Below are 21,598 nucleotides of genomic sequence, written 5' to 3'. Positions count from 1 at the left end.
AGAGGTATTGCCAACATTACTCAAAAGATGTTTCAGAAAATAAGACATAAATACTTAATAACATGTGAATGAGGAAACTTCTGCTAACAAGAACCACTGACTTACAGAAATCTAATCAACTGAGAACAGTATAAAATAAGCAACTGAAGTTACGGTTAATTTCTATTATTTTAATCCATTTCAAGAGGAAAGGAAAATGGGGATAGTTGCAAGGAGTAGAAAGAGGAGGGAAAAAATGGGAAGAGAAAGGCAGGACGTGCTGCAGAGAAAAATACAGGTGTGAAAATGAGACAGAGAGATACAGGGATACAAACAGAAGTTGAGAAGGTAGGAAAGATGGGGGAAGGTTAGGTGGAATAAAGACTAAGCTTAAAGTAGATTTCTCTTATCCCTTTTTATTCTGTATTCTGTCCACCAAGCTCAGTATGTTACCAATTTCCATTATTCAATCTTGAAATAGTAACTAACCCTGTTACTGTTTTATTCTGTTCTTTAATATGTTCATCCTTTATCTTTTAAATTTCAGAAGGTCCACCTTACTCTCGGATACGTATGACAGCTGTCTGGGTGAAGAATGGGTAAGGAAAGTGGAATTCTCTCTGAGTGAAGGGATCAACAATGTTGAAGAAAGAATATAAAATCAGGATTTGTGCCCATCAAGCTAGAAGCTACAGAGCACAAGCCCAGCCCCACCAGTTCCTAGCTGTTTGACCTCGGCATGGCACTTAGCTCAGCTCCCCCATCTATAAAATGGGCAAACATAAGGAATAATGGTACTAATATACAAAGCACTTGAAACAGGAGCATTAGAAAGCACTTATCAAAAGTTAAACTATTCAAATTACCTCTGAGTGTAAGGAAATACGATGTATTCTGTCAGTTTTCTTAGTGTGAACAATAATTAACTTGGTAATAATTGCATGATGTAAACAGCCTAGTTGTTGGAATCATATATTTCTTTTGCATAAAAATGGAAACTTTCCAAGTAATAATATAATAATATGTTAAAAACTGATTATTCCCTTTTGCTATTTTCAAAGTTGTCATACTGAGCCTTAGAAGTGAGTGAGGAACTCCCATTCCTCAGGCCCCTGCTCTGGGCCATGCTTCTGCCCCTTTAACTCAGACTAATTTTCCCTCTGCCCAGAGCACCTTCTAACCCAGGGGTCCCCAACCCCCAGGCCACAGACTAGTAGCAGTCCGTGGCCTGTTAGGAACCAGGCCACATAGCAGGAGGTGAGCGGCAGGCAGGTAAGCAAGTGAAGCTTCATCTGTATTTACAGCCGCTCACCATCGCTCGCATTACCGCCTGAGCTCCGCCTCCTGTCAGATCAGCAGCGGCATTAGATTCTCATAGGAGCGCAAGCCCTACTATAAACTGCGCGTGCGAGGGATATAGGTTGCGCGCTCCTTGTGAGACTCTAATGCCTGATGATCCGAGGCGGAGCTGAGGCAGTGATGCTAGCGCTGGGGAGTGGCTTCAAATACAGATTATCATTAGCAGAGAGGTTTGACTACACAGAGATCATAATAAATCAATTGCTTGAAGACTAATATCAAAACCCTATCAGTTAAAGAAGATGTGGCACATACATACAATGGAATATTACTCAGCCTTAAAAAGAAACAAAATTGAGTTATTTTTAGTGAGGTGGATGGGCCTAGAGACTGTCATACAGAGTGAAGTAAGTCAGAAAGAGAAAAACAAATACCGTATGCTAACATATATATGGAATCTTAAAAAAAAAAAAAAAAAAAAAAATTGGTTCTGAAGAACCTAGCGGCAGGACAGGAATAAAGACACAGATGTAGAGAACGGACCTGAGGACACGGGAAGGGGGAAGGGTAAGCTGGGACGAAATGAGAGAGTGGCATGGACTTATATATACTACCAAATGTAAAATAGATAGCTAGTGGGAAGCAGCCACATAGCACAGGGAGATCAGCTCGGTGCTTTGTGACCACCTAGAAGGGTGGGATAGGGAGGGTGGGAGGGAGATGCAAGATGGAGGAGATATGGGGATGTATGTATATGTATAGCTGATTCACTGTGTTATAAAGCAGAAACTAACACACCATTGTAAAGCAATTATACTCCAATAAAGATGTAAAAAAAAAAAAAAAACCGTATCAGTGAGTGGCAAGTGAAACAAGCTCAGGGCTTCCACTGATTCTGCATTATGGTGAGTTCTATAATTATTTCATTATATATTACAATGTAATAATAATAGAAATAAAGTGCACAATAAACGTAATACGCTTGAATCATCCCAAAACCATCCCCACCCCCGCCCTGGTCCTTGGAAAAATTATCTTCCACAAAACCGGTATCTGTTGCCAAAAAGGTTAGGGACCGCTGTTCTAACCAAGGGATGGGGAGCAGGCTATTTCAGGGCAACTCACCACCAACCCCCACTAGGCCGTCACACCTAAAACTTGCAGACAAAATTTCCAATATCAAATGTCCAAATCGTAAGCAAGAGTTTGTGTTTTAATAATAGGAATATATCTTTTTAAAGTAATCTATATAAAGTTGTACTAAGGTTCAAGTTTTACCTTTCAGTCTGTAATGAATTAACTGAGTCTTTTCTAAAGCATGAAAAGAAAGAGATAAAAAGTCAAAAAAGAAGCAGAGAACACAGCAAACAAACACCCTACTCAATCTAAGAGAAAATAAAAACATCTGAGAGTTTGGAGATCTAATGAAAATAGCAAATTAAATATTAAAAGGAAAATGCCTTCATAAGAACTAATTCTATTTTGAAGATTACAAATTTGGTTATAAAATAACTGTAATGTTTAAAAAGCATCACACAATTTTTAAATTTCTTTATGCTGTCCAATGTACAAAGCTACAATATACGATGGTCTTTAAATTTAAATAAATCTAAAAGCTCACATATTTACACATATAGCTGACATTAGCAAACTTCACAATGATCACTTCTGATTAAAAAATGAAGAAACTTTACTTCGTTTGCAGTGAGTAAACAGAAACAAACAAAAAAGCCCATCATACCTAGTCTAGGAGGAAATGAAGTTAAAGGAGCCATGATAAGTTCCACATAAGTTAAATTCACAAGGAAATATTCTTCTAGTTCTGGTACATCGTCCTGCAAAAATTACACCCATTAAATTATCTATAATTATGCTCTCAAATTAATTACCTTACAATCTATTTTGAAAAATTATCTTTTAAATATAAATATATATATTTAAATAGTATACAGAAAACATAAAATGCAAACATAGAGTAGAAAAGATTTAAATCAGAAAAAATAAACATGTCTTGGCAATGATTTTTTTGGATTTAACACTAAAAGCAAAAGCAATAAAAGCAAAAATAAACAAGTGGGACTATATCAAACTGAAAAGCTTCTGCACAGCAAAAGAAAACATCAACAAAAGAAAAGGCGACCTACGGAATGCGAGAAAATATTTGCAAATCATACATATCCAAAATTCATCTAAAAAAGTCATACAACTCAATAGCAAAACAACAAATAATCTGATTTAAAATGGAAGAGGGACAGAATAGAAATTTTTCCAAGGAGGAAATACAAACGGCCGACCTGTACATTAAAAGGTGCTCAACATCACTAATTCTCATAGAAATGCAAGTCAAAACCACAATGAGACCTCGCCTTACGTTTATTAGAATGGCTATTATCAAAAAGACAAGAGGTAAGTGTTGGTGAGAATGTGGAAAAAGAAGAACCCTTCACACTGTTGGTGGGAATGTAAATTGGTGCAGTCACTGTGCAAAACAATATGAAGGTTCCTCAGAAACTTAAAAATAGAACTACCAGCAATCCCACACCTGGGTATTTATCCAAAGGGAATGAAAACACAATAGTGAAGCGGTATCTGCACTCCCATGTTCACTGCAGCATTATTCACAGCAGCAAAGTTATGGAAACAACCCAAGTGTCCATCAACAGATGAATGGATAAGATGTGGTATATATATAAAATGGAATATTATTCAGCCACAAGAAAGAAGGAAATCCTTCCATTTTTAACAACACGGATGGACCCTGAGGGCATCATGCTAAGCAAAATAAGCCAGACAGAGGAAGACATACTGCATGGCGTGGAATCTAAAATAAAGTCATATGCGTAAAAACAGAGCGCAGAAAACTGGTTGCCAGTGGCTGGGCTGGGGTTGCAGGGGGAATAGGGAGGGATTGGTAAAAGAGTACAAACTCAGCTATAAGATGAGTAAGGCCTAAGGATCTAAGGTAAAACATGGTGACTACAGTTGACAACACTGTACTGTACAATTTAAATTTGCTGGGACAACAGAACTTAAATGTTCTCACACACAAAAAAAGATAAATACATGAGGTGACGGATGTGTTAATTAACTAGATGTGGGGAATTCTTTCACAATGTAAACATATATCAAATCAACAGAATATACACTTCAAATATCTTATAATTTTATATATTTTTTAGATTCTGCATAAGTTTACCATACAGTGCTGGTTAATTATACTTCAGTAAAGCTGAAATTTTTAAAGAAACATAAAATTATTAAACTTACACCTGGTTGTATAGGTTATTAGGTTGAACCACATGAAACTGCTAATATTATATCATTTTTTACCTGGACTAATATAATATGTAAACCAATTATATAAATATACAAACTTAGTATACCTTAAATATAATAAGAGCTGAATATTTTTAATTACCTTAATTACCTTTTTAATTATCTTAAAAAAATGATTCTAATCCAATGATTAGAATGAGGAATAGAATAATACTATGGGAAAAATATAGGCTTTGCAGTCAAAGAGAACTAGTACCAAATTTCTGTAATTTTAGGTGAGTTACTTAAATTTTAAGGCCTCAATTCTGGCATCTTTATAATGAGGGAAGTAACTGCTACTTTGGGGATTTTAATAATGATTAAAAATAATGTGTATGGAGTACCTGGCCTAGAGAGAGTCCCTACAAAGTGACAGATATTTGTGATGGTTAATTTTAATACAATATTACTATTAATCACTAATAAGGCAGCTGCTCAAAACATGAGGACGAGCAAAACCCACATCAGTAGTAACCAGACAGCCAACAATATTGTGACATAGAAACCCAATGTATATATATGAATATATAATATTAGTACATACACCTCTCTCTTCATTGTATTTAATGGAGATGTGTTGGCATGTGAAAAAATAAGAAAATGAAGGTCACAGTTTCTATCTTCTGTAAAACAGGGACAAATGTGAGTTACAGAATCAGCGATGTAAAAGGGACTGTCCCCAGCCTACCCGCACTGTTCCCCACCTCCATGCAACAACTCTCCCCTATCATGCCCCAGGCTGGCTTATTTCTGTAAATACAGGCTTACAGTCTCTTAATCTTGTGCTACTCTGAGAACAGAAACGACTGCAAAAACCTGGGGAGAAAAAAGGAAACTTTGAAACCGTGTGTTCATAAAACAAGACTGTAAACCAGACCTCTGAAGGTGGCTATATATTTTCTGCTTTAAAAACTAACGTATCGGGCTTCCCTGGTGGCGCAGTGGTTGAGAGTCCGCCTGCCGATGCAGGGGACAAGGGTTCGTGCCCCGGTCCGGGAAGATCCCACATGCCGCGGAGCAGCTGGGCCCATGAGCCATGGCTGCTGAGCCTGCGGGTCCGGAGCCTGTGCTCCGCAGCGGGAGAGGCCACACAGTGAGAGGTCCGCGTACCGCAAAAAACAACAACAACAACAAAAAAAAACTAACGTATCTAAGGAATAATCCATTTATTTGTATTCAATTACATTAATAGATTATATATTTGGAAGAAGACTTACCTTAAAGTTTTATGGAAACTTGTGTTGTATGTCACGTACTGAAATAACATTACCCTTCATCTTACGGCTTTAGAGTTCTCATACTACCATATTAGGTCACAGTGCCACAGTAATCAACAAAATAAGAATTACTGATTTCAGATGGTAGATGGTTTACAGTACTTATAATTTTGTAAAAGTAAAAGGCCTCTGAGAAAATTAAAACTTGAAAAAATAGAACCCCAAAATACATAGTAACTGAAAATTATTTTTCTAAGGCAATATTCATTCTCTTTCTCCCTTCCCCTACCCCTCCACCCCACACACCATGTCCTACCCTCTCCATATGTACTATTTTCATAAACTTCTTGGAAATGAATTTAAGTAGTTGAAACACTAAGTCCCAAAACAACACAAGATTTCCCAACATGAAAAATCATTTAAAACACAATTTCAGTCAGAAATGACTACTTTAAGTTTGACCATAATCACATTTTATACCATCAGCCTCTAGTGAGTTTCTCACTATCTCTAATTTAACTGGTCCTAACAACTAAGTCGCTGACCTACATGGCTTTGCTGGTCCAATGAATCCTTTGGAGTAATCAAAATGCTCCTTTGGAATCTCTTAGGCCAATGACATCTTAAACGGGACTGCCCTAAGGAAATTTTCTTTATCACAAGTTGTTTCTGTGATAAAATACACAACAACAGACCAGCCTATCTAGACAAGAAAAGAATCCCCTGTGTAATTTAAAAAAAAAAAAAAAAGTCACAAAAAGAAGTAAGTTGATTTAAAGACACCAGAACATTTAATCAACTTCTACTTTTTATCTGGTTATTCGCGTTTAATACAGTAATAGCAAAATAAGCGTTTTACCTCAAGTATAGTAATGTTGATGGCTGCTGCTGTTGCCCCTTCTTCTAAAATCAGAAAGCCAATTACTGGGACAAAGTCAACATTTGGCTCAGCTAGGTTTCCTTCTGTTTGGTTCTTTAGATTCAACATTCCAGGAACTGTGGTATATGTGACATTAATGGCTCCTAATTGAATTGGATGGGAAGGGATTTTTAAATTATTTAAAATTAAAAAATATTATCTCATTATGAACTTGTTGACTTTCCTAAAAGCACGTCAGTAGCTGTATTATTGGCCCCAATTCTTCACCCCTTCCTCTGTTCTTGGCCTTTACCATGTAATGGCTCAGTGATGTTGCACTGTGGGCAAGGCATCCCTGCCTACCTCTACTTTGAGTTTGACTGTGTGACTTATTTGGGCTACAAGGTAAAAGTGATGGTGCGCTAGTTCTGAGCCTAGACCTCATGGGGTCTGGCGTGTTTTTGCTTGCCTTCTTATGCCTCTACTGGTTCCAGGAGAAGAATGAGAGACACGTGGAATACAGCCACCCTAGCCAAGCCCAGACTCAGTGGACCCACGGCTGGCTCATTACCATATGCTGCTGAGAGTTTATGATTGTTTGTTGCACAGCATTCTGTGACACTAGATAAATTCGTTTAATCTTTCAAAAATAAAGAAGCTATAAAATCCTGTCCTGAATTAAGAAATATTAATTGTTTTCCTGTCCCTGATTTATTCTAGCAATGGCTTTCATCCACCCTAGTAGAATATTAAAAAAGCACCTGCCTGGAAACTCCATTCATTCTAGAGTAACACAAACCTAGAGATCCAAATTCTCTGTTGATGAAAAGCTGAATTGTCATGTTAGCCTCCTGTAGCAAAACAAATCTTGATGAAAGAGCAAAACTTAACACTCCATGTGGTTCATCACTGGCTTCTACGGTCAGAACAGCTGCATATCCTTGAGCGTCAAGCAGAGCAGTTCCTGCTGGTGGAACTCCTAAGAAAGTCAGGGACCACAAGAAATCTAACAGTGACTTGACCTTAACTTCTAAATACTTAAAATATAACCCCACTTTTTGAAACATATTAAAGTAACCAGAAAGTGGTTACTTTCACTCCTCTAACAGAAATCTTCAGTGTGAAAAACAGAAGTTACCTTTTAGTTTTTTTTTCTTCTTAGATAGCAAATTTTTTTTTTTTTTTTTTTTTTGGCTTGACCTATTATTGTCATTATGTGCTATACTGGTCATCTGAATTACAGAAATTGATTAGAAACTGAGGAAAATACCCAGATAACTTGCTCAAATTAGTAAATCTAATTTATCCATAAAACTGATCCAGAATCCAAATTGGTCAGCTTAGCATAAAATTAATTTCATTAAATTCTACCTTTGGAAATATATTTTACTCCATAGGAAATATTCAGCAAAATTTTTAGAGGTTTTAACTTGAATCCATAAAGATAAGTATTTTCATTCTGAGCTGATTCTTTTGGATCTAAATGTTATGGGGCAGACGATATTTAAATAACATTTTTAAAATCGCTATGCATCTAACTGTTAAATATAGAGACAGCAACTATTATTTTTTTCTGAAAAGAATAATACACCGGAAAAATAATTTAATTAAATTCTGCATTACCTTGTGTCCTGACATCATACAGAATGACCTGGTATACTTCTTTCTCCTCAGGAATATTGTCATCCAACAGATGCACAGATATTGTTTTATTCAATGACCCCTATGTCAAACAGAAAGAAATTCATCCCTCTACTGTCACTGAGCACAAACTAACTCCTGCTTTTACTGGCCTTATAAATTGTGCATCCAACTATATTTTCACTTAAACAAAGTGTTCTGTGGCTTAAAAAATAAATTAAATAAAAAACCACTGACTCATAAGAAAACAGGCTTAAAGTAGATAGGGAACAACTGTGGAAGATTTTGAGTGCTGAGCTCATGAATATAGATCTTATCTAGTGAGCAATGTAGCCCTATTGAAAATTCCAGACAAAGCAATAAGTTGGAGAGATTTCTATGTGGTTAATGGGAAAAACTGGAGTATGGAAAAGAAGACCAGTGTTGTAGGGAAACCAGTTATTAGAAGTCAAATGTAGTCCTCAAGGCAGAAGGTTATAGGGGTTAGGCTTAATATTGAGGGAGTGAAAATGAAGAGAAAAAGAATGAAACAATTTACCAAACAGGAATTCATATCAAGTGAGCGTGGAGAAGAGAAGACGAAGAGAAACAATAAAGTAGTGCTAACTTTCTACCCAAGAACTGCTTTCTTATAGTTATTTTCCACCAATCATCTTCTTTCAAACTGTCAGCAAGAGCTTTTAAATGTAACCTCAAAAATACTGTGTGAACAGAAGATAAAAAGACATTTGTTTCTCAGGCTATATTTGCTGTTTCATAGCAGTGAAACATTTAAGTTCCAAGTGCATTGAAAGTTCCAAGACAGTGAGGGGTAAGAGAAGAGGGACAAGCAGTAATCATCTTCTTTTTTTTTTTTTTTTTTTTTAATCATCTTCTTAATGACACAGTTGACACCAACAGTGGGAGGGCAAGAAAGCAACAAGAGGGCTTGTCTCAAATACAAAGTCAACTTTTTCTGTTTCCTTAAAGGAGATCTACCTAGTACATATGGAAAAACAAACCCCCTCCTTAAGTCTTAGAAATTCTTTGAGTAATGTTCTTCCTTTAGGTTTCTAAGGAAGCAGCTCCCTCATGGATCTCTATTCATCTTTGTATTACATAATCAGAGTTTTCCCATTTTCCTCACAAAACACAGTTACCTCCAGATATTGCAGTAAAGCTTTTCTTGGTGGTATTACCTCAGGAAAGAAGAGTTGTCCGGTAAAGTTAGCAAAATTGAGTTCTAGGTTTTGCCCAATAATTTTCCAGTTAACAGTAACATTTCCTCGACCAGGGGGTGTTCTCATCACATGGAATTGTAAAATTTCTCCTGCAGGTGAAATGTACAGATTGATGAATGTTTAGTGTAAAATGAGCTTAACATTTGAAGTCAACAAAACCCAAATCCCAAACATGCAACTACTACAGTACCTTTTCTAAGAATATTACAAAGCTGTTCTGTTTGCAATTTTCTAGAAGCTTTATACATGCTTATTGTTTATCAACACATTATTGTTTATTCCACTTCTAAATACTTCCATTTAGTAGAACTTCAGGAAGTTTAACATGTAAAAGTTACAAAAGCACATGCTAAAATGGAAAACACAAACTTTTATTCACTCCAAAACATGCACCAGAACATAAATGTTCTGTAAATTAAAGAAAATAATTAAGTCCTCGTGGTCAAAACTAGTAATAACACAAGTAAATTCTTCCTTCACTTCCCAAAAGGACAAAAATTCCTTACACTGGTATGCAATGTGATTTTACATAATGCATGCATAAAAATGCTTGCAAATACCTGAAAATCACATTTCTTGAAATTGTAACTTACATATACCATCAATGATTTTGTTTTATAGAAAGAAATACAAAGGAAAGGTGTCAAATCTGTATATCAACCTCTGTAACTTCACCAAAGTTACAGCTATCCTTCCTGGATAAATGAGGCATTTTAGATACTTTCCATTCCTGGCTTTTATCCTCATGTAATATTTTGTAAAATTGAAGAAAATCATAAAAGTCATTTCTTCTAAATTGCTGGAATTGAAAAGTAACTCCTAGGGAGTACTGGTGATGGCCATGTGTCTTGCTGAAAATATGCTGAATTCAAAAATTTTATGATGATGAACAGAAGTGGAGGTACATTAATGAACTATATTACTAAAAACTAATAATTGTTAAAAGATAAATGAATTCATGTTTAAAAGGCTTTAAAGAACACATCCTTATAGCATAGACGTATAGTTGAAATCCATGCATGTTCATTAAAAATATCACTTTTACTTAGTTATCCAAATAAATACACACTTCTGACACTTTTAAATGAGAGTAGCAATAACACAGTAAAATATAAACACCCTTTCCAAATACGTTTTAACTACCACAGTTTTTTAAATGTTTTAAATAATAAAATTAAATAATTATTTCTAATAGAAAGGTTTCTTAAAGTATCATAAATTCATTAATTTAGAGATTATCTTATTTCAATTACTAAAAAACAAAATAAAATTTTCATACTAAATTTAAGCATACATAACTTTAATACATTTATTACATAAATTATTTTGGGACAGCAGAAAATATAAGAAAGCAAAAACAGACTTCTAAATAAAATTTCCTAAAACAGTTCAATGTTTAATGTATACATTTTAAAATATTTCAGTACAAAAAAAAATTTTTAATTGCTATCACAATAGCAGACTATGACTTGGATGTTTTTATTGAAACATAAAGGAAATGTTATTAGAAATAAGAGTGTCCGAAGATAGGATATAACTGAAAGAATGGGTACAATCAGCCATAATTGCCATGCCATTTAAAATTTTTATACTTATATAACTCATATGAATAAAACACAGGCACTACAATGAAACGCTGGAGTCTCTCTATTGTATACCAGGCAGAATTTCTCAAGGGTTTATTACTGAATGGCAGAGAGAGAACCTTGGAGTTATTAAGCTCTTTCGCCTACAGTGTTGTCTGGTGACCCAAATAAAAAGGTATAGAGTCATGGTTTTCAATTTTTTTTTAAATCACAAAACCCAGTAATATTTCAAAATGAAAATTATAGAAGTTTGAACAAGTGCTAAAAATGCAGTGGGAATACAAGTGGCAAAAAAAAAAAAATGTAGGTCAATGAAAATCCATATTGAAGGGGAACCTGTAAATATCATAATAAAAATAATTATGGTTGTAAGATGGTACATAGAGATTTGGGAATAAATACACCATTAAAGGCAAAACTAAAAATGAAATGCTAAGGAGAGAAAAAAGTAAAATCCTCCTACAAACTTATTACATGTAAAAACGCTCAGTCTAGGGCTTCCCTGGTGGCGCAGTGGTTGAGAGTCTGCCTACCAATGCAGGGGACACGGGTTCGAGCCCTGGTCTGGGAGGATCCCACATGCCGCAGAGCAACTGGGCCCGTGAGCCACAACTACTGAGCCTGCGCATCTGGAGCCTGCGCTCCACAACAAGAGAGACTGCGATAGTGAGAGGCCCCCACACCGTGATGAAGAGTGGCCCCCCGGGCTTCCCTGGTGGCGCAGTGGTTGAGAGTCCGCCTGCCGATGCAGGAGACACAGGTTCGTGCCCCAGTCCGGGAAGATCCCACATGCAGCGCAGCAACTAGGCCCGTGACCCATGGCCGCTGAGCCTGCACGTCCGGAGCCTATGCTCCGCAACGGGAGAGGCCACAACAGTGAGAGGCCCGCGTACCGCCAAAAAAAAAACAACAACAAAGAGTGGCCCCTGCTTGCCACAACTAGAGAAAGCCCTCGCACAGAAACGAAGACCCAACACAGCCATAAATAAATAAATTAATTAATTAATTAATTTTAAAATGCTCAGTCTAATACCACTTAATATCACCTTTGAAAATTTAATGTTACCATGCAAGAATTTAACTTGCAAGAAAATATTACAAGAAACACAATTTGAAGCACAACACACACACAAATAAAAGGTAAACCAAGTATTCCTTAAACACATAATTTCATGAGCCTATTAAAAATCACGTCCACAGCATAAATAGTGTGAAGATTTTCCTAAGAATCAAAATAGAGGTATTAACTGCCTCTTTAAGGCAGACTGCCAAGAATCAGGTCCATTTAAAATGCCTTCTAGGGACTTCCCTGGTGGTGCAGTGGTTAAGAATCCGCCTGCCAATGCAGGGGACAAGGGTTCGACCCCTAGTCCAGGAAGATCCCACATGCCATGGAGCAACTAAGCCCGTGTGTCACAACTACTGAGCCTGCGCTCTAGAGCCCGCGAGCCACAACTACTGAAGCCCACGCACCTAGAGCCCGTGCTCTGCAACAAGAGAAGCCACCGCAGTGAGAAACCCACACACCATAACAAAGAGTAGCCCCCGCTCACCGCAACTAGAGAAAACCTGCACTCAGCAACGAAGACCCAACACAGCCAAAGATAAATAAAAAAATAAATGTATTTATTTATTTTTTTTAAAAAAAAGCCTTCTAGGAAGAATTACCAGAAAGCTACCTTCTACCTAGAGGAGAAGTCAAAGAACATAGGAAAAGGAAAAAATTAGAAACAAGTGCTCAGTCTTCTAAATACGAGGGAAGGACAGAAGATAGGTCCTAAAGAAGGAAGGTAAAATTTTCAGATAGCCAATATTTTACCACGCTGCCTTCTAGTTTTTGCCCAGAATGAAGACCTAGAGAGGGCCCTCCCCCACTAAAGAGTCTAATTCCTGTAAGATCATCTTGATATGAAATCTAGAGTCCACCAAAAAATCGGTGATACATTTTAACTTTAAGCAGAAGATCTAAGACCAAAAACAAAAAGGATTTCCCTGGCAGTCCAGTGGTTAAGACTTCACACTTCCACTGCAGGGGGCATGGGTTCGATCCCTGGTCTGAGAACTAAGATCCTACATGCCACGTGGCGTGGCCATAAAAGACCAAAAAAGAGGAAGATCTATCATATGGGTTCTAGACCTAGCCTAACACAAATAATATGAATATAAAATTAATTTTAATAACCCAGAGTATTTCGTGTATTTCTTCCTAAAACAAATCAGGATTGTTTTTACAAAGATAAACGTCAGCTACAATGTGTACAAAAATAATGGAAAACTAAAATACAGGAAATATATTTTAATAGATTCATGTATATGTGGTATACAAGAACCATCCAAACTGATTGTGCTCTACAATTAATAGAAAATGACTTAAAACAATTACAGGGATAATATGAAACACAAACTGTCAATAAGAAAAATAGTTGAGTGTTTCTAATACAGCAGTTCGATATATATTTTTAAAGAATCACATCTCTTGTTCAAATCTTTACCTAGAAAAAATACATGCTGTCTCTGAGAAAAGGAGAAATTTTGAATCCATTGAACATGACATAATGATTATGATGCTGCAGAGATGTGTGAAGTGAAACGTTTAACACAGATTTATAAAGAGCACGTTTATACATACTTTGCAACCACAGTAAAAATCTATTGTCCTATATTTCTAAAGTCTGCCCATTACATTTGAAAGAAAGTAATATTTAACACTGGGCATCTGTCCAATTGCTTTAGGACAAAAATGTAGAAATAGGAGTCTACAGAATTCAAAACACTGTTAAACACTAAGGCAATTCCTCCCCATGAAATGAAAATGTATTCTAGAGCCAGAAATTCAGCATTGTCCACATTTTAAATCTAATCACATAAATGAAACTCCAACACTAAGTCAAAAGCAATGTTAACACTGTCAAAAGCCTACATGGCATGATTTCTTTACCCCATTTCTTTAGCAGTTATCTTTGAAGAAACACCATGAAGTTTTCATTTTTGTAAACATCTGCTTGATATACATTTCTCTATGCAATTTTGCAGTAATACAAAGAATACATGCACAAAATACTGAATTCTTGAGGTTAGACATAATGTTTTTGAAAAAAGAAAATTAATTTAGACTCTAGGAAAAGGTTTAGGAGAAAAGGGAAAGAAAAGTAAATTTAAAAAAATAGAAATTCCTACCAATTTTTATTTAGAAAATGTAAAAATTCTAGGGAGTACTGATTAATGAAAGCAATTCATTGTTCTATTTCCTGTACCAAACTCATGCTCATAGATTGATATGATGAAGCAGATAGGATATGCTTTTGATATGATAAACCAATAACACGTTTGGACCACGTGTTTTAACGACTAATCATTTTTTCTCTTTGCATCCCCTGCAGATATTTAGCTGTTGGAGACTAAAGAGACCACAATCTGGTTTTCAGGTGTTAAGTTCGTTCCAGTGAAAGAGAACACAGGTGCCAAGACCCTGCAGTCTCCCCAAGATGACTTGGTGCTCAGCACAAGAGCCTGGGTTTCTTCAGAGCCTCCAACCCACCACCACTGTCACCACCCAGACTTCCATAGGACGCATGTAATGACACTAGCTCCTTTACGGTTAAAATGCCCTTCAAGTGATCCTGGACATCCAAATACTTTTGTATTCTTAAAAAAAAAAAAAAATCCCATCATATTGCTGAAAATCACATACCTAGTCCAGCTCTGTGTCCTCCCTTAAATCTAATCCTTTCTGATCCCTGAACTTATTTATACCCACCCCCATGCCACTAACACTTTTCTTCTCTTCTACATTGCCTTCTTCTCTATATTTCTTCAACAAAACAAAGCAAGTCCAAAATACTCTACGCTTTAATCTGGTTTCACCAATTTTTCTCCTTTCCTTGCTCACAGAGCCAACAAACAGAATATCCCCTAAGGCAGTGCTTCTCACCCTAATGCAGTGAAGGATGGGATTTGGTTTTGTTTTAATACTTTTTTTTAGTTTTCTTTTATCTGAAAATATCTTTATTTCACATTCATTCTTGACAAATGTTTTCACTAGTATAGAATTCTGGGTTGCCTTTATTCTGCTTTGAGCACTTTTTTTTTTTTTTTGCCTGCACTGGGTCTTTGTTGCTGCACACGGGCTTTCTCTATTTGCAGTGAGCGGGGACTACTCTTTGTTGCGGTGTGCGTCATTGCGGTGGCTTCTCTTGTTGCGGAGCACTGGCTCTAGGCACATGGACTTCTGTAGTTGTAGCACGTGAGCTCAGTAGTTGCAGTGTACGGGCTCTAGAGCGCACGGGCTTAGCTGCCCCGCAGCATGTGGATCTTCCAAGACCAAGGGTCGAACCTGTGTCCCCTGCATTGGCAGGTGGATTCTTAACCATTGGACCACCAGGGAAGTCCCAGACAAGGGGTTTTTGTCTGTTTTTTGTTTTGTTTTGTTTTCCTTGATCTATCATAAACTGACATTTTTGTAAAACACAATAAAATAAATGACTAGATAAGTTAAATGGCAAAAAGAACACACATACAAAATGTAAGCCCATAGATATCACTTTTGGATATCACAGCAAAATGAAATCGTTATAAAAGTCTCTAGAAAAGATTCTTTCCATTTTCAAACTTATCTTGTCACAAACAAAAAGCAAACACTTTGTGTGCAGGTGTCAGCTTGAGGACCGTACTTTGAGGAGCACTGCCCCCAAGGCTTCTACAGTCCTGTCTTTTGTTATCCTTAGTTATTTGCTTTCCATGCGAAGTTTTCCTTTACAATTCCTCTGCAGTTACTACTGTTCCCTCTAGCCCATTTGGGAATCTAATCTCACTTGTTGCCCATGTAGTACGAGACACGCTGGTTACTTTCTTCTGATAACTAATGAAAACACATTCTTATTTTGGTCTCTTCCCACCTCTCTGGCAGAGCCTTCTTTCCCCTTTCCCCTTTGCCTTTTGCCTGTCCCAGCACCTTACCCTGGTGCCCCACATAGCTCCATCCTTGACAACTTGCTTTTCTCCCTCTATCCACTAAGATCTTAATTTTAGATCTTTAATTTTCCTGATTTCAACGATTATCTCTAAAAATCCAATTTCCACCCCTAGCTTAAGATAGAGTCAGATTTTCTCACCAAATTTCCTCCTCTCACATGGACACTGTTACTCAAATTCATTATTCTTCCAACTCAAATCCTGAAATATTTACCGGACGTTCCTGCATTGTCAGGTTCTGCAGTAGATGTAAGTTCAAGCAAAACAAGTTTCTTCTCACAAGGTGCCCTATAGCGTAAGCTCTGGATTCAGACAACACTAGGTTTAAGCCCCACCATGAATAACTATGTGCTGGGTAATCTCTCTAACATTCAGTTCCCTTGTGTGAAAAACTGGTGTATATCGTCATACCCACTTCATAGCTTTGTTAAAATTAAGTGAAATGATGGATGTAAAATGTCTGGCATGCAGAAAACACTCAATAAGTGTTATTGTTGTTGTCATTATTATTGAGATTAACTTATCTTCCAGTGACTTTTTACTTGTATTATACTACAAATAATTTTTCGAGAGTTGATGATCTGTCTTTAGATTGACTTATAGCAATTTGTTAGTCACTTTTACTCACTATTGCTATGACAACATGAGATTTTTAAACCGTTAATAAAAGGAAAAAGTATTGGAAAATGGCTCAGATATTTGCATTAAGTTAAACAAACTTGCAAGTTGGGAGTACAGTAAGGTAAAAGGTGATGCACACTAAAATGCATTCAGTTTCCAGCACAGTCACTAACTAGCTGTATGATTCTGTCCAGTCACTTAATCTCTCTGTCTCAGTTTTCTCATCCATAAAGTCGAAGTCCAAATGCATGATCTATATCCTTTTCATTTCTTAACTCTTTTAGGTACAATTATTTTTTAATTTTAAACACAAATTATAGTGAAACAGACTATAAATAACAGTTTTATCTCAAACAGACTTATTCAAAGACAAAAACACTGCTATAATGGTTTAAACAAAAAGTAGCCTATAAATGTAAACCCTATAGATGATGTAAAATATTAAGATTCATGGAAATTACTGTTTTTTTACGGGAAAAGAGGACATTGTATAATTTTTTTCTAGTTTGGCACTTTGTTCATAAAATATACAAACATATAAAATCCAAGCTAAAATATTCACTGATCAGAAACTGCTATTTTTTTTTTGAACAGAGAGCCAATATTTCACCATTTAACATCAACAGCTACCACTGAGCACATATACACTATGTGCCCAGAACTATGCTAAGCACTTTACATTTATCCACTTAATCCTCACACAGAAACCTACGAAGGAAGTAGTATTTCCCTTCATTTAACAGATGAGAAAGCTGAGCATCCTAGGTTTGACCAATTTCATCAAAATCACACTAGTGGGGAGCGGCAAGCTAGAACACAATACCAATCTGCGAGTCTCCTAAATCTAGTTAAACAGTTCCCTATACAGCCCTCTCCCAAATAAGCTCCCTGTACATTAACACACCCAGCTGTACAAAATAATGGAAGAATTTTTAAAATGGGAAACTTTAAAAAACTAGACAAAAAATGACATCCATGGAAAAGAGAATGAATGTGCTCAACAAAGAAAGGAACCCACCTTCATGACCTATGACAGATCTGGAAGCAGTCTGAAAGCTAACGACTCCTGCCACATTGTCGTTGGCCAAAATGTTCACTCTGACGGTGTCGGAACTGGGCAAAATTCTACTTCCGCCTTCGGTGTACACCAAGCTGACTATGATGCTTTCATCATCCTCTGGCTCAGAGTCATCCAAAATGGTTAAAATGGCTATCTTTTTGGTTTCACCTATAAAGAATTAATGGAATAAAACCCAAGTAAGAAAATCATCAATAGAGAATTCACAAAGGTCCAAGATAACTTCTTTCAAAGAAAAAAGTTAAGTAAAAATACATGAGTGAATTATAACAGTTCAATACCATGAGTAATATTAGTGCCACTATAAGCAAATGTTGTATGTAAGTATGTATACCCTTTCACCTATAAAACACTGTAAAAATTTCATTAATATGGGCAGATTGTGGAAAAGGACATTTTGAATTATGCAAAGTTAAAGGGTAGAATTATTTCAAGGAATCATGGTTTTACTTCCTGGTCTTTAGCCTAGAACCATGACCTAGCTAGGGGAAGAGGTTCTGAAGCATCTACTGTTTAGAAACTGATCCCTCTAGAAAGTGGGCTCTCATTCTCATTTTGACGTTACCATGAATGGTTTTCAGGTAATCAAGCCAAAACTTCCCTGAAAGACCAGGAACACTTAGGGAATAGTGGTCAAAATGGGAAACAGAAAAGGACAGTAAATTCTGAGCAAGAGAACCCACGTAAATGGGATAAGTCTTCGGGGAGCCAGATGAGATGACAACATCAAATACTAGTCTCCAGGATTCGGGCAATAAGGGAAGGAGGCAGAAAAGGAATTCAAAGGGACACATAACAGCAACAAGGGCCAAGCAATCTACTTTGCAATTAGGACACATAACAGCAACAAGGGCCAAGCAATCTACTTTGCAATTAGGACCCCACTAGTAGATAGGGCATCACTGAAAACCCCCAAACCCAACACTGCTTCTGCTGTTCACCTACAGTGTTCCCCATCTAATTCTTTGCCACTTTCTGGAAAGATGTTGAAAGGGTGAGAAAAGGCAGGAGAAAGGAGAAAATGGATGTGAATGCATGTTCTCTCTCGCGCGACCCTGGTATATTTTATCAATTCAGTGTCAAGACTGCCTCAAGAGAGTGTATGTTATCTGAGAATCTAGGTTAACTATAAAATATAGTCCATTTCGTGTGATTCTAAAGTTACAATTCAAGGTAATACTAATTTGTATAATGCCACTACTTTATATGATAGCTTCTTTATTGTTACCAAAGCCATTAAAAAAACCTAACTTTAAATTTTCATCTCCACTCCCTCCTCAAAGTTCAATATTTCCTTTGAAATAGGGAGAAATGTTACCAGTTACTAACCTGTGCACACACACAAACCCATATATCAAGCATATCATTATTCTATCGTTCCCAAAATCATTTACTAGGAAACAATCATTTTGAGAAGTTTTATACTATTTTAAAAATTTACTCTAAAATATAATGCTTATTAGATGTTTCAAAAAGTATATAATCTATATGTATCATGACCCCTGACTACTGTTTCCAAAAAAGTATATGCATTAAAATTAAATGATAAAAGATGCAATGAATGAATGCTCTAAGATATGCAATTGTGAGTAACATTTACTTCCTTCATTTTGTTGTATAACCTGAAGTTTTCATGAATAAATATTACTTTTCAATCAGAAAAACACTATGTTAAAAAACTATATGGAATTTATAATTGCCTAAATCAGGATTTAAATAATGATCTCAGTAAAGATATCGTTCTTCTACCCAAAGAAAACTATTTTAAATATATGAACTTTTGAAATTTTCAAATATAAATGATTCAACCAACCCTGGAAAAGAATCAGTGAATCTGACCCTAATTCTAATTATCGTCTAAGTTCTCTGTAATTTCATTGTTCATGAAAATTTTAAATAGTGGTCCCATCCAAGGCTAAGAACAGTATTATAAGTTGATCTACCACTAGTCTTAATTTAATATGAATCAAGTCACCAAAGTTTATGCTATTTATACTTACAAATTATTTTCTTTGGAGGTTTATCCTGATTTGTCTAGTGCATATGAAAAAGCTTCCCAGTTAGTACCCATTTTCCTAGCTACCAATACTTCTTACCCACATTTGGTTGTAGCTACCCGGCTCATTCTTGTAACTTCCCTTACAAAATTAAAAGTTGCTTTAGAGCTGCCTCTACACTTCCTTGAAGGCTCTGCTACCACACATAAAAGGGATAAAATTCTCACATTCCCTGAAAATCTTTTTAATAAACTAAAAAAGATACACATGTAGGGCCCTATGCCATGGGCCTACATATGTCATGTCAACCATTAACAAGCCAACTACTATTATTTCAAAACCATCATTCACTTTTACACATTAGCAAGAATGTATACAGTAAGAATTCATATGAACCTTGTCATAAAAACTGACTATAACGACTTTACCAGGGGGAACTGAAATCCATTTAGAACCATAACTCACCTTCAGCAAAAGTCAGAATGTCTCCAGCACCTATAAAATCTAAACCTTCAGTAGCTGTTCCACCAACAACACGCCATTGGACTGTCACCTGACCTAAGCTGCCCCCTGTCCTGTGGATCATCATCTCCACTGTGGTTTGGGGCCGCTCCTGAACTTCAATATATAAGCCATCTTCTGAGGTATTGGGACTAATACCGTAGATCACAAACACTCCAAAGGCATCACCATTTAATGCTATGACAACTGTAGAAGTATTTGGCTGTCCTATGGTTGGTTGGTTTTTAAGACTGGCTGTGATGTTCATAAGATGAACTTCAAGGAGAGAAATTAGGAAACTCTCATCCATCTCTGGGAAATCGTCGGGAAGAATAGAAACTGTGAGATTTGCAAATTCATCACCTTCCAGCATTACGGCCCATTGCCTTGTCACAGGCTCGTAGTCACTACCAGCCACAGCCTGACTGCTAAAAAGAGACGCTACCCTGGTCATGTTTTTCTTGTAGGTCCAGAAGTCTGAGTTGTTAACGGTTGGGCTGATCCACGATGTCATCCAAAAACACTGGGGGCCTTCAGAAGCACCGAGAAAGGAAAACGCTGAGCATGCGTGTTCTTTGAGGCACAAAGTGGCACAGGTGTACTGGGGTTCCCCCATTGCAGAGACATTCACCCAAGTTCTCCAAAGTGGGTCAGGCACCCCTTGAATTGGCGATTCATAGTAGGACAGTAAGTCTTGACCCTCCTCAACTGCAAGAGCCACTACATCAATATCGGAAGTACTGTAGAACAACAACAGCCGACCAAAGCGCCCTCCGCTAAAATGTGGAGTGACAATTAAAAGACAGGTTAAGCACTCAAAGCCATCTGTGGATTACATAATAGAGAAGAGAATGCTGATTGTGGTTTTCACTTTTTTTTTTAAGTGGATAACGTACTAGCGCAAACACAACCATGTTTCTTAATAACATTTGTCTTTCACATTATGTTTTCTCATGTAAGGAAATCTGGCTCATTTTCAATCAAATACTACTTATTTTTAACCAAGCTATGAAAATATCTTGCACCATATGCAAATCATATCCATTTCAGAATTTTCAAAGACTTAGAAAATGAATCTTCATTACTAGCTTTCACTGAAACAAAGTAACAATGATACCAACATTGAGTACATTTTAAGGAAATGTAACTACTTGCCACAAGGTCACAAGCAAGACCAGCTATTTTCTATTTCTGAAGGAGCTCAGTGAACTGGATGCTGTCTCACAAGAGAAATCCAGACAAAATGGAACCTGAAAGTCAACCACTTCATATGGCATCTGAATGTTCTTTAATTTAGAAGCCAGTTGTATTCAA

The 21,598-nt window shown here is 36.6% G+C and overlaps 1 protein-coding gene across 1 annotated transcript in view; it reads right to left on the bottom strand.

The window, feature by feature from the left end:
- The window catches only part of ADGRV1 (adhesion G protein-coupled receptor V1), a 564,070-nt gene that overhangs the window by 413,821 nt on the left and 128,651 nt on the right, over positions 1-21,598 (bottom strand). Inside the window, exons 33-39 of the mRNA XM_073801943.1 lie at positions 20,249-21,060; positions 17,727-17,936; positions 9,489-9,619; positions 8,293-8,392; positions 7,469-7,648; positions 6,670-6,833; positions 3,020-3,113 (exon numbers count right to left, since the gene is read on the bottom strand). Coding sequence (XP_073658044.1) covers positions 3,020-3,113; positions 6,670-6,833; positions 7,469-7,648; positions 8,293-8,392; positions 9,489-9,619; positions 17,727-17,936; positions 20,249-21,060 — 1,691 coding nt within the window. The remainder of the gene's footprint in view (positions 1-3,019; positions 3,114-6,669; positions 6,834-7,468; positions 7,649-8,292; positions 8,393-9,488; positions 9,620-17,726; positions 17,937-20,248; positions 21,061-21,598) is intronic.

This window comes from Tursiops truncatus, chromosome 3, assembly GCF_011762595.2.
Source record: "Tursiops truncatus isolate mTurTru1 chromosome 3, mTurTru1.mat.Y, whole genome shotgun sequence".
NCBI lineage: Eukaryota > Metazoa > Chordata > Mammalia > Artiodactyla > Delphinidae > Tursiops > Tursiops truncatus.
This window is presented reverse-complemented; position numbering and strand designations above follow the sequence as displayed.